At 40.9% G+C, this 14,449-nt stretch overlaps 1 protein-coding gene across 4 annotated transcripts in view; it reads right to left on the bottom strand.

Moving 5' to 3' along the window:
• The window catches only part of ntrk3a (neurotrophic tyrosine kinase, receptor, type 3a), a 256,450-nt gene that overhangs the window by 41,277 nt on the left and 200,724 nt on the right, over window positions 1-14,449 (bottom strand). For all 4 annotated transcript variants that reach the window (XM_071326246.1, XM_071326248.1, XM_071326247.1 and 1 more), the window contains one exon: window positions 4,710-4,898. In XM_071326246.1, the coding sequence (XP_071182347.1) occupies window positions 4,710-4,898 (189 nt within the window). The remainder of the gene's footprint in view (window positions 1-4,709; window positions 4,899-14,449) is intronic.

Raw genomic sequence — 14,449 nt, 5'->3', positions numbered from 1 at the left:
CATTAAAACACCAGGCATAGTACTAAAACAAAGAGGTTGTCTGAAGAGGTAGAAGTCATAGCCAGACCTGTCCTCTGTCTCCTGCCTTTATGTCACTAATAAGGATTAATTTCCCAAAGACTTTTCACCTGCAGGTGATGGGAAGAAAACCCAGCTGACCACAAGGTGTGCTCCTCCTATCAGCCCTCTCTCCCTGCACTTACCTTGGCTGTCCTGCAGCTCGGTAATTAGCTGGTAGCGGAGAGAGGGAACATTCTGACAGGGCACAGGCTCTGACCACAGCGAAACTCATGATGAAAAGACATTTAATCAAATCATTTCCTTGATTAATTAAGGCAATGTCAATCTAACGGCACATTCTGGCCTTGATGGTGCTGTGAACAAATATGAATTATCACGAATCACAATAATTCGCTATTCTAATAGAGGGAGTATGTAGGTACATGTATATTTCCATTGAAACCTACATTATGAGCATCTTGTATTAAATAAGATCCAAGACTGACATATAAATGATCAATGAAAGCCATGTACGTGTACGACACTGGATGTAGCCACTGGATTTACTGTTGCAGTCGGAGTAAATAAAAATATCAGCGGTGATAACCACACGAGGTGACTTCCATGATGGATCTAATTCTTCATCTGCTGCGGCATTAGACTGGCTGAGGGGCATGCTATGATTTATGTTTCTATAAAGACATGTGGAAAACCACCCCTGTGAAATGACTGAGTGCTATCTGTGTTCTCCATGCTCTCTGAGCTCGAGGCAGTCAGAGAAAATAACGACAACGCTCTCGGGGACATGGATTTCTACTAGAACTCAAGTCTTGCTGTAATTAAGTTTAAAAAGCCCTAGAGTGAGCTGGGCAAGGTCTGCTGTTGTCTCTGCTGAGAGAAAAGTTAGCATCCTTTTGGTTACATTTTTTATCTACATCGAGCTAAAGTGAGTCTGTTATCTTCCTATATCGAACAAATCTGTCAGAGTGACCATCGGGTTCTTGGTCACATCCCCAACTAAGGCCCCCCAAAAATCTAAAAACCTGTTTTCCATTTGTAATTATGGGGTATTGTGTGTAGATTGCTGAGAAAAAAATTATATTTAATCATTTTTAGAATAAGGCTGTAACGTAACAAAATGTGGAAAAAGTCAAGGGGACTGAATACTTTCCGAAAGCACCGTACATTTAGAAGATATGATGGCTCTATAAATGTTTGAAGAACATTACCCATTTGCACTAAAGAGGATGATATGTGACGATTGCTTTTCTAAAAATACCAAGGAATAGAGCTCATTAAGATATCAAGCTTTTAAGCTCAAAAAGTAATTTCACAGTGAATTTCACTGCGCTGTGGACGACGGTAGTCAACAGTGTGTATATGCTTATTGCTTTCTACTCCGCTGATCTCTGAGGAAAGAAACCCCCATTGTTCAGTGCCTTTTGAAGGATAGTCAAAGAGGAAAATGTAGATCTCGATTTTCCTCTATTGATTGGTTGAATAAATATCCTTGCCCATAAGGTCAGCTTTATCCAAGCAGTGTTTCTCTGACTGTTTGTCTAGGGTTTTGGGTCTCTCATATTACACTGTAAAATACCATTTACATTAGATATTACATGCAGTACAAATGGCATTTTTACTTCATTTTCATCCCCATCTGATTTGGATCCTGGTGTACTATATAATGAATGTTCAAAGCTCAATATACTAAATCTTAATGATTTTTTGTTGTTGTACAAAAAATACAGTATGCAAGCCATCACATGCAGAGACACACATGCATACATAGAGATGAACAGTCACACAGACACGCATGCATGCACACACATGCACGCGCACACACAGAGACAGACAGACCCTGATGGATTATAACTCAGACACGTTGGCTTAAAAGATTCATGCAATGTATAATGTATAACTCCTGTAATTTATTTTTCAGTACTAAATGTGATTTCCTTCCTCTCATTGTGTCTCCCTTCTGAACCCTGTCAGTCCCCCAAGTCTGAAATATAATTGGAGGTGTGTGTGTGCCCTTACCCCAATTTGTTTTTCACTCGCTGAGCTTGAATTTCACATGTGAAACCATATTACATTTAGAGTTCACACATTAACACCACCTTTTCACATGAGGAGAATAACATGTTGTTTTCACCTCTCGTGAATTTTCAGGTTCACATGTAAGAAAACTTCACATGTAGATTCAATAAAATGCCTCCCTCTTTCCTGCAATTTTCCCTATCTTTTTCTGTCACCCTGACCTCTGCTTTCGCTGCCTTTTTTCCCCAATTGCAAGTTTTGGCACAGTAATTCCAGCAACATAGCACCCTGCATCCCACTGCTGATTTGCCTCTGAAGCTAAGCAGGGTCAGTCCTGGTCTGTGCCTGGATGGAAGACCAGATGGAGCTGGAAATGGGGAAAATGATCATGTGAAGCAAAAAAAATGATGTCAGGGATATATATTTTTATGAGGGAAAAACTTGAAAGTCACTGGTATCCAAAAACCAGTGTTTTTTTCAAGTGTGTGCGTGCGTGAGTGTGTGTGTGCAAGCATGCGCGTGCCTGCAGGGGCAGGTGTGTGAGCTGTAAACCACTAATTTAGTTAAACATAGCTCCGCTGTCTCTGATGAGAACCGTGACTGCGGGAGAGTGCCAGTTACTCATCTTTACCCAGAGCTTATGAATTCACATCACGTCCTGTAGCATGTCCCCTGTATAACATGACAAATCCTGCTGCTTTACACGCCATTCATGATGTGCTTCTCTCTCCACAGCCACAAGGCACTACTTGAATTGGTATCAGATGGAACAGCGGATATTGGCTTGGTTTGCCTCTGTGTGCCTCCCATCATTTTTCACCGGTTTCTCTTTTTTCTAGCAAGGTTTCACGGAAATGTGAACAATTAGTGTCTCAAGGAGATCCGGACCTTAGCCACATTTAGTATTGACCCAATTACAAGTGTGATCATGCCAGGTCAGATATAAACTTAGCCTGCTGCTACAGAGTAATGTTACATTCTGGAGCCTAACATCAAAGGCAGAGGTGGTAATAGTGTGATATATAAAATGCTGTACTATTACATGGCTAATGAGACCTGCTAAATGGCTCGTGCATAACATAGCACTGAAAGCACCTGCAGACAAATGAAGCCCTCAGCTACAAATTCCCTTCAAAACCCAAGATATTTCAAAACAGTGAAAAGCACAGTTTGTCTTTTTCAGATAGAGACATACAGTAATTCCAATCAGTCTTTATGGGGATACACTCAATAAATGATGTTAGAAAAGCTGGGGCAGAGATCAAAGCCTTTAATCAATACTACACAGCATTAGTTCATGTAATCAGCTCCTAATTCTTCTTCAAGGGATATCAAAATGTGGAGGACACTACTGGGGGTTCAACTTCAAAAGAATCCAATAGGAGCAACATTGGAGAGCAAACAAATACATTATTTAGAGTTAAATAGAGATACGAGCTGCTTGGATACACACAACATGGAGAACAATGAGCGGATATGGCAGCCGCTATAGTCTGCGTTCAGACACAGGTTTCTGGAACCCATGAGAGGATGATTCATCAGACGCCATCTTTGTGAGGCAGATACATTAAGCTTATTTGACAAATCTAACTCACTTCAGGAAGGGTTCCTACAAAAGAGAGCCGCTGGAAATGGATACACTGCCAATGCAGAGTAGAGGTAGGAAATAAAGGACATAAACACATCTGTGGAAAAGCAGTAAATCCAATTTTGAATCATGATTATGATGTGGCTCATATAAAGCGCAGCATAGCGCTACCTGCAGAGTTAAGACTGCCAACTGAGCAATACCTTTAAATCCCAAAGACTGAAACATTCCCAGATTAGGAAGGATCAAGACAAGATGGGAAATGAAGAAACTTTCACAGGACCTCATGCATAAGGCCGTCTGACATGTATAATTTACGTATGATTTTATCTACACTGAGTGTACAAAACATTAAGAACACCTGCTCTTTCCATGACAAACTGACCAGGTGAATCCAGGTGAAAACTATGATCCCTTATTGATGTCACTTGTTAAATCCACTACAATCAGTGTAGATGAAGGGGAGGAAGCAGGTTAAAGAAGGATTTTTAAGCCTTGAGATAATTGAGACATGGATTGTGTTTGTGTGCCATTCAGAGGGTGAATGGGCAAGACAAAATATTTAAGCACCTTTGAACGGGGTAGTAGGTGTCAGGCGCACTGGTTTAAGTGTGTCAAGAACTGCAACGATGCTGGGTTTTTCACGCTCAACAGTTTCCCGTGTGTATCAAAAAGGGTCCACTACTTAAACGACATCCAGCCAATTGGAGTCAACATGGGCCAGCATCCCTGTGGAATGCTTTCGAAGAGTCCATGCCCTGACGAATTGAGGCTGTTCTGAGGGCAAAGGGCAGTGCAACTCTATATTAGGAAGGTGTTCCTAAAGTCTGGTATGCTCACTGTATATCCTATGAATACATTATTTAATAAAAAATGGTCACACCTACAATTAGACATATGGTGCTGCTTCCCTCTAATATAGAAAAAAACTTGAAGTCTTTCAAGGTAGGCCTAAATGAATTATTCTGTGTGAATGGATACAGAGGGCACGTTGGACCTTGGGCTAAACCTAGCCCATGTTGGTAGGGACATACACAGCGATGATAAAAACAACTGAAAGTCAACAGAGCTGGTGTGTACTCACAGGTAGCAGGCTTGTTACAGTTGTGACCATGTCTGAAGTACTGCGGGTTCTCAATGACAGGGATACGGGTCATCCCGATAACCACAGCGTCTGGTCCGGCGTCAAGGGTACAGGGGGTGATGATGCCATGGTTGACATGGTGCAGGGGGCTGGCCGAGTCCTCCTCACCACTGATCACTGCTACTGGTCCTGAGGGGAGAATAGTGACATAGAATTTGTATGTCCTAAAGAAATGTAAATGTCCTAAAACATTTGATCATCGTAAAGCCTATTTCAATGTTTATTTAATTGAAAGGGGAGAGTGAGAGAAAGCGAGAGAGCGCGAGAGAGAGCAGAGAGAGAGGAGAGAGAGAGGCAGAGAATAGGAAGAAGAGAGGAGAGGGAATCAGTCAGACAGACAGACGTCATACAAAGAAATGCCATTACCCAAACATCATGGCTGCAGTTTAATCAAAATAGAATGCTGGAGGATAAATAAATGTGTTGGGCCATTCATAATGTATTAATATGTCTGAAAGCAATAAGCAGGCAGACTCATTTGTCAGTATAAGAATTATCTCTGTACTTCTCAGCTCAGTTGCCCTCGGAAAACTTTAAGGAATCTAAACAAGTATTAACTGGCTTAGACTAAGTATGAACCAAACAGTCTTTGATACAATGGCCCTGGGCCACTATTATCCGTAAAATTCTAATCCTCACCCAGCCCTCACATTTCTCAATGTCCCATTCACCTCATACTCACTCTAACTGCTCTGTGCTCTTCCTCTGACAGAGCCGTGAGAAAACGGGAACAGGCAATAAATAGCAGTGTACATTCCAAGTCATTGTTTGGGGAACGGCAGATATTTGACAGTGTGTACTGTACATTGTGTTAGATCGAGGCACAGAACAAGCTCTACTAAATGGATCCAATTCATTAGCAGTTCAGTGTACAGTCACTGCAAGCTGACACGCACAAAATCCTGGCTTGACAAGCGATCGGGGAAGACAGATAGGATTCATGGACCCCTCCATATGAAAGGTCAAGCGTTCAGACATAGGAGGTAGGGTCAACAGGCAATAGACTGACATATCATAGACACACACTGCTTGTTTAAACCCCCTGTCACACAAAGGTCAAATCCATGTGGACACATAGGCTCCAACAAGCATACACTCTTAGAATAAAAGTTATCTAGAACCTAAAAGTGTTATTCGGCTGTCCCCTTAGCAGAACCCTTTGAAGAACCCTTTTCGGTTCCATGTAGGCCCTTTTCCACAGAGGGTTCTACATGAAACCCAAAAGGGTTCTATGTGGAACCAAAACGGTTTCTTCAATGAGAACAGTGTAGCATTATGGCACAAGAGCAATGCAATTACACAGCATCAACAGCAGGGAGAAATCATTTGATTCCTCCACACCTACTAGACTAGAGCCAATCTCCCCACATGCAATCTACAAATGGTTAGTGTTGTGGGTCAAGGGGATGAGAGAAATAAGAAAATGCTCAGCACCTCAAAAGGTAATTTTTTTATTTACTCTTAAAAAATGCGTTATGCTGTGATAATGTCTTTGTGCGTCAGGGATATAATACAATATGATGCAAGAAGTATACATCTCTCCAGAAATACAATATGATACAGGAAGTAAACATCTCTTCTCCAGAAATACAATACAGGAAGTATACATCTCCTCTCCAGAAATCCAATATGATACAGGAAGTATACATCTCCTCTCCAGAAATACAATATGATACAGGAAGTATACATCTCCTCTCCAGAAATCCAATACGATACAGGAAGTATATATCTCCTCTCCAGAAATCCAATACGATACAGGAAGTATACATCTCCTCTCCAGAAATACAATATGATACAGGAAGTATACATCTCCTCTCCAGAAATGCAATAGAAATACACTGAAATTAGTACGATGATTTAAAGATTTCAATTTTTCTGTGGTATCACCATTTTGCTCATCTCTCAGACAGTCATAAACGTCTGAGCAGAGAGTGAGAAGAGGAACAAACTCTATTACGCAGCATATGCAAAGTTCTGCAGGAAAATGATAATAATGGCAGTAACAATTTTGGTTATCAACATGCACTGCAAGTGTTTTCCATCTCCCTTCACAATGCAATATCCATCACAGTTTGCTTCAATTCAAGACAAGGACATTGGGACAATTTGATGAAGTCAATTTTCACAGTAACTTCCAACATAACTTGCAACTGATCTAATCAGCAACACACAATCGACAGACGGGGTACCATCTATCTCAGATAACTGAAAGTCTTCCACAACAGGCCCTTCTTGACAACACCCCGAGAGGATCCCCATTTAGAATCAGCGGCATTAATAGATGAACCTGCATAGTGCATTAATCAAACAATGCTCAGGGTTTATGACGTTGAGAGAAGAATGTTATGCTGTAACAGTGTAAATCAGCTCAGTGGTGGCCTGTGGAGTGGGGTGTATCTTTCTCTCTCTGAGTTGTCAACTGAAGCAAAGCCCCTCTGTGCAGCTCAAACAAATGTGATTACTGTGGGAGCCTCCCATGGCGTCAGCGATGCCAAGTCTGTGGTAACACAGAGGCAACTCAGCTGAACTGCCACCGGATTGGCTCCTTATTTCTTGTGTTCAAATAGTCACTCAGGAAAAGGAAGGAAGGAAACAGAGCAACAAAAAGACCATCTATTGGATGCCCAAGTTGAACCCTCTTATTTGCTTTTCGACTCATTAAACTGTCACACAATCAAACAAAGAATTGTCAGATTAATAAATAAACAAACATGTTTCTAGTGTAAACACCCTAACTTATATGCACTATTGCTATAGAGATAATGACTCATTATAAATTGAAGCAAGGAAGCGTGGAGTGTGATATTCATACACTTACCATATAGCACTCTTCACTAACACAACACTGTCACTGACATGACACTGGTGGCACTGCAGTGATGTACCTACAGTACGGTATGCAAGGTTGCTTGCTCTTGAGTGCCTTTGCTCATGTCTCTTGCTTACCTTCCAAGGCCTGTTGGGTGTATGCTGTCGGGTTTGATGTCTTTATAATTATCCACATGACTAACTAAGACCAGCAGGGCACTGACAGGATAACAAGCCCGCATAACTCTGCCTAACAAAGGCTCTGTCAATCAGGGTGAACCAACAGTGGAGCACAAATCAATGCTGGGGTATCAATGTGGTGGGCCTCTAGTGAGTCTCTGTGATACAGGAACATAATACTGTCTAAGATGCTGTGTGACAGACAGTATGCTGAGCCAATCAGGGGCCAACACATGGAGGGTTCAGGACGGTAGGAAGCATAATCACAGTAATCAGAAGGCTGATGTGTGGTTTCCATCAGACCATTATTGGCATCTAAAGCACTTTAACGATTAATGGGCAACATTCTGTTGCACCAACACTGAGGTAAAATGTCACCGCTCATTGTGTGAATACCTTTTAGAACATGAAAATTCCTGAAATTACCAGACAATCATTATTATGAACGTATTCTTATAGCGTACGGTAGCACATCACTTCTGGACAGTGGTAAGCTGTGATGAACCACGGTCAAAATATATATGCACATTTCAATACATTATCAAAACATAATTAATTTTCAAGATCTCTAATGGAGAATTCATACCAAATGATCTTCAGGAAAGTATTCAAAAAATACATTTTATAAACTCAGCAAAATGGCAGCAAAACTCAGGATGGCAACAACAACTGCCTGAGTTACACCAGGAATGCACAATCCCTCCATCAGTGGTCAAACTGTCCGCAATAGGCTGAGAGAAGCTGCACTGAGGGCTTGTAGGCCTGTTGTAAGGCAGGTCCTCACCAGACATCTCCGGCAACAACACAATGGGCACAAACCCACCGTCGCTGGACCAGACTGGACTGGCAAAAAGTGCTCTTCACTGACGAGTCGCAGTTTTGTCTCACCAGGGGTGATGGTCGGAGTCGCGTTTATCGTCGAAGGAATGAGCGTTACACTGAGGCCTGTACTCTGGAGCGGGATCGATTTGGAGGTGGAGGGTCCATCATGGTCTGGGGCGGTGTGTCACAGCATCATCGGACTGAGCTTGTTGTCATTGCAGGCAATCTCAACGCTGTGCGTTACAGGGATGGCATCCTCCTCCCTCATGTGGTACCCTTTCTGCAGGCTCATCCTGACATGACTCTCCAGCATGACAATGCCACCAGCGATACTGCTCATACTGCTCATTCTGTGATTTCCTGCAAGACAGGAATGTCAGTGTTCTGTCATGGCTAGCGAAGAGCCCGGATCTCAATCCCATTGAGCACATCTGGGACCTGTTGGATCGGAAGGTGAGGGCTAGGGCCATTCCCCCCAGAAATGTCCGGGAACTTCCAGGTGCCTTGGTGGAAGAGTGGGGTAACACCTCACAGCAAGAACTGGAAAATCTGGTGCAGTCCATGAGGAGGAGATGCACTGCAGTACTTAATGCAGCTGGTGGCCACACCAGATACTGACTGTGACTTTTGATTTTTACCCCACTTTGTTCAGGGACACATTATTTCATTTCTGTTAGTCAGTTATAACTTGTTATGGCTGCAGGGGGCGTATTGAAAAACTGGAAAATATGTGCAAATTTTCAAACGGCCTCTTAATCAATTTTTGCTCTTACAATATGCATATTATTATTACTATTGGATAGAAAACAGTCTCTAGTTTCTAAAACCGTTTTAATTATTTCTCTAAGTGGAACAGAACTATTTTTACAGCCCATTTCCTATCCGGAAGTGAGATTTCCAAAATCGATGTCGCTCTTCAAGCCCTTGTCTATAAAAGGGCATGTCACTTAGGACTGTAGAAACACGTCATACGCCTTCCTCTGGGTGTCATGCGGAAGTGAGAGCAGAAATGACTTGATTATCTCGTCCTGGGATTGAACACAACCTCTTAGAGTGAGGTGTGCGCACTTAATTTTTTTTTCTGGGCGCGAAGTAGGACCTGGACTCGGCTCCTGGAAAACACTCTGTAAAGGTGAATATGATCTCTGGCTTCGATTTTATTTGATACATGTCACAATATCATCCTAAAGTATGTTATTTCAATATAGTTTAATTATATTATTGAAATGTATTCTGGACTTTAGACGTGATGCGATGCAAGAATTTTTTCAAGATGGAGAGGTTAGCGTCGCACTGCCAGTGTGCTTGCTAATTCAAGAGGGAAATTGTTCGTTCTGGATCGAAATAAAGACATTTCTGAACAAAGGACCCCTTGGAGAACATTCTGATGGAAGATCAACAAAGATAAGGACCCAATTTGGGATGCTTTTTCATATATCTGTCGAACTGTGCAATGCTACCGTTTGCCTTGAGTCAATGCTGTTGTGATGTTAGCTATTGTAGTAAGCTAATATGACGATATATTGTGTTTTCGCTGTAAAACACTTCAAAAATCGGAAATATTGGCTCTATTCACAAGATCTTTCTCTTTCATTAGCTATCCACCATATATTTCTCTGAAATGTTTTATGATGTGTAATTAGTAGTTGACGTTGGTGTCTGTATTTTCTCTGGCTACTCCCGTGCGATTTCTGACTGTAGCTATGATGGTAGCAGTAATGTAAAACTGATTTATAGCTAAAATATGCACATTTTTTGAACAAAACATAGATTTATTGTGTAACATGTTATAGGACTGTCATCTGAGGTAGTTTTTTCTAGGTTATTTAGGTTGGTTCTAGGTTAGTTAGGTTGGCTTGTGCATGCTACTTGCATCCTACTTGTGCTGTGAAAAATGTCTGACCTCCTTTTTTATTTGGTGGTGAGCTAACATAAATATATGTGGTGTTTTCTCTGTAAAACATTTAAAAAATTGGACACGTTGGCTGGATTGACAAGATGTTTATCTTTCAAATGCTGTATTGGACTTGTTAATGTGTGAAAGTTAAATATTTAAAAAAAATTGATTTTGAATTTCGCGCCCTGCACTTGAGCTGGATGTTGTCATAGGTGTACCGGCGTCGGGCTGCAGCCATTAATGTCTCAGTAGTTGAATCTTATGTTCATAAAAATATTTGCACATGTTAAGTTTGCTGAAAATAAACGCAGTTGACAGTGAGAGTTCGTTTCTTTTTTTGCTGAGTTTATATATCTATATACAGTTGAAGTCGGAAGTTTACATACACTTCGGCTGGAGTCATTAAAACTCATTTTTCAACCACTCCACAAATTTCTTGTTAACAAACTATAGTTTTGGCATGTCGATTAGGACATCTACTTTGTGCATGACACAAGTAATTTTTCCAGCAAATGTTTATAGACAGATTATTTCACTTATAATTCACTGTTTCACAATTTTAGTGGGTCAGAAGTTTACATACACTAAGTTGACGGGGCCTATAAACAGCTTGGAAAATTACAGAAAATTATGTCATGGCATTAGGTAGCTTCTGATAGGTTAATTGACATCATTTGAGTCAATTGTAGGTGTAGCAGTGGATGTATTACAAGGCCTACCTTCAAACTCAGTGCCTCTTTGCTTGACATCATGGGAAAATCAAAAGAAATCAGCCAAGACCTCATAAAAAGATTGTAGACCTCCACAAGTTTGGTTCATCCTTGGGAGCAATTTCCAAACACCTGAAGGTGCCACGTTCATCTGTACAAACAATAGTACGCAGGTAAAAACACCATGGGACTACACAGCCGTCATAAAAAAGCCAGACTACGGCACATGGGGACAAAGATCGTACTTTTTGGCGAAATGTCCTTTGGTCTGATGAAACAAAAATAGAACTGTTTGGCCATAATGTTTGGAGGAAAAAGGGGGAGGCTTGCAAGCCGAAGAACATCATCCCAACCGTGAAGCTCGGGGGTGGCAGCATCATGTTGTGGGGGTGCTTTGCTGCAGGAGGGACTGGTGCACTTCACAAAATAGATGGCATCATGAGGGAGGAAAATTATGTGGAAACATTGAAGCAACATCTCAAGACATCAGTCAGGAAGTTAAAGCTTGGTCACAAATGGGTCTTCCAAATGAACAATGACCCCAATCATACTTCCAAAGTTGTTGCAAAATGGTTTAAGGACAACAAAGTCAAGGTATTGGAGTGGCCATCACAAAGCCCTGACCTCAATCCTATAGAAAATGTGTGGGCGGAACTGAAAAAGTGTGTGTGAGCAAGGAGTCCTACAAACCTGACTCCGTTACACCAGCTCTGTCAGGAGGAATGGGCCAAAATTCACCCAGCTTATTGTGGGAAGCTGAAATGTTTGACCCAAGTTAAACAATTTAAAGGCAATGCTACCAAATACTAATTGAGTGTATGTACATTTCTGACCCACTATGAATGTGATGAAATAAATAAAAGCTTAAATAAATCATTCTCTCCACTATTATTCTAACATTTCACATTCTTAAAATAAAGTGGTGATCCTAACTGACCTAAGACAGGGAATTTTTACTAGGATTAAATGTCAGGAATTGTGAAAAACTGAGTTTAAATGTATTTGGCTAAGGTGTATGTAAACTTCCGACTTCAACTGTATACATACACATATATATAATGTATATACATACAGTACCAGTCAAAAGTTTGGACACCTACACATTCCAGGTTTTTCATTTTTGTAACTATTTTCTACATTGTAGAATAATAGTGAAGAAATCATAACTATGAAATAACACATATTGAATCATGTATTAACCAAAAAAAGTGTATATTTGAGATTCTCAAAGTAGCCACCCTTTGCCTTGATGACAGCTTTGCACACATTTGGCAGTCTCTCAACCAACTTCATGAGGTAGTCACCTGGAATGCATTTCAATTAACAGATGTGCCTTGTTAAAAGTTCATTTGTGGAATTTATTTTCTTCTTAATGCATTTGAGCCAATCAGTTGTTTTGTGACAAGGTAGGGGTGGTATACAGAAGATAGCCCTATTTGGTAAAAGACCAAGTCCAAATTATGGCAAGAACAGCTCAATAAGCAAAGAGAAATGACTGTGCATCATTACTTCAAGACATGAAGGTCATTCAATCTGGAACATTTCAAGAACTTTGAACGCTTCTTCAAGTGCAGTTGCAAAAACCATCAAGCGCTTTGATGAAACTGGCTCTCATGAGTTCCGCCACAGTAAAGGAAGACCCAGAGTGACCTCTGCAGCAGAGGATAAATTCATTAGAGTTCTGCACCTCAGATTAAAGCCCAAATAAATATTTCAGAGTTCAAGTAACAGACATCTCAACATCAACTTTTCAGAGGAGAACATGTGAATCAGGCCTTCATTGTCAAATTGCTGCAAAGAAACCCCTCCAAAAGGACACCAATAAGAAGAAGAGACTTGCTTGTGCCAAGAAACACAAGCAATGGACATTAGACCGGTGGAAATCTGTCCTTTGGTCTGATGAGTCCAAATTAGAGATTTTTTTCCCTTCCGCTGTGTCTTTGTGAGACGCAGAGTAGGTGAACGGATGATCTCCGCATGTGTGGTTCCCACCGTGAAGCATGGAGGAGGTGGTGTGATGGTGCTTTGCTGGTGACACTGTCTGTGATTTATTTAGAATTCAAGGCACACTTACAGAGCATTGCTACCACAGCATTCTGCTGCAATACACCATCCCATCTGGTTTGCTCTTAGTGGGACTATCATTTGTTTTTTCAACAGGACAATGACCCAAATCACCTCCAGCCTGTGTAAGGGCTATTTGACCAAGAAGGAGAGTGATTGGGTGCTGCATCAGATGACCTGGCCTCCACAATCACCCACCCTCAACCCAATTGAGATGGTTTGGGATGAGTTGGACCGCAGAATCAAGGAAAAGCAGCCAAAAAGTGCTCAGCATATGTGGGAACTCCTTCAAGACTGTTGGAAAAGCATTGCAGGTGAAGCTGGTTGAAAGAATGCCAAGAGTGCGCAAAGCTGTCATTTTTTAATTTTTTTATTCACCTTTATTTAACCAGGTAGGCCAGTTGAAAACAAGTGCTCATGTACAACTGCGACCTGGCAGTTGATGTCATCAAGGCAAAGGGTGGATACTTTGAAGATTCTAAAATCTAAATTATATTTTGATTTGTTAAACACTTTTTACTACATGATTCCATGTGTGTTATTTCATAGTTTTGATGTCTTCAACTATTATTCAAAAATGTTGAAGATAGTAAAAATAGAAACCCTTGAATGAGTAGGTGTGTCCAAACTTTTGTCTGGTGCTGTACACACACACACACACACACATTTTGCCTTTAGGACCAGAGGCTATATAATGAATGCTTTGCTGGCTGACAGAAAGGCCACTTCTGCTAATTAGGTAATTTAATATGATTTTCCCTTTCTTAGGTCGTACCATAACTCCAGCTAGAAGTACCAAAAGAGTCAATGTGCAATGCTAAGAGGAGTCTTACCAAGGTCAAGACTTTAATTCTATATTAATTTCCTGACAACTCCAAGGGCTATAATGAATGTTGTATGACATTGATTCTCAACATCTGGTATGGATCAAATCTCTCAAATCTTTTCAATCTTTTTTGATATGACCAAAACTGCAGATAGCTAGGTATAGTAAAATGCAGCGATGACACCTTCCTCTGCAAACATCAGGGCCTTTTCCAGATTATAACGTCAAAGTAGTTATTCATTACCACATAACATGGTGGCATGTTCTATCACTTTTGTCAATTCTGAAAACCTAATTAACCCTCATACTACGAGGCATGTTTAGTGTTGCTATATCAATATAGACATTTGGGGTCATTTTGACAGCACTCAAA

Source organism: Salvelinus alpinus, chromosome 9 (assembly GCF_045679555.1).
Source record: "Salvelinus alpinus chromosome 9, SLU_Salpinus.1, whole genome shotgun sequence".
NCBI classification, from domain to species: domain Eukaryota; kingdom Metazoa; phylum Chordata; class Actinopteri; order Salmoniformes; family Salmonidae; genus Salvelinus; species Salvelinus alpinus.
The sequence above is the reverse complement of the archived record's forward strand: the minus strand, read 5'-3'. Positions and strand labels throughout refer to the sequence as shown.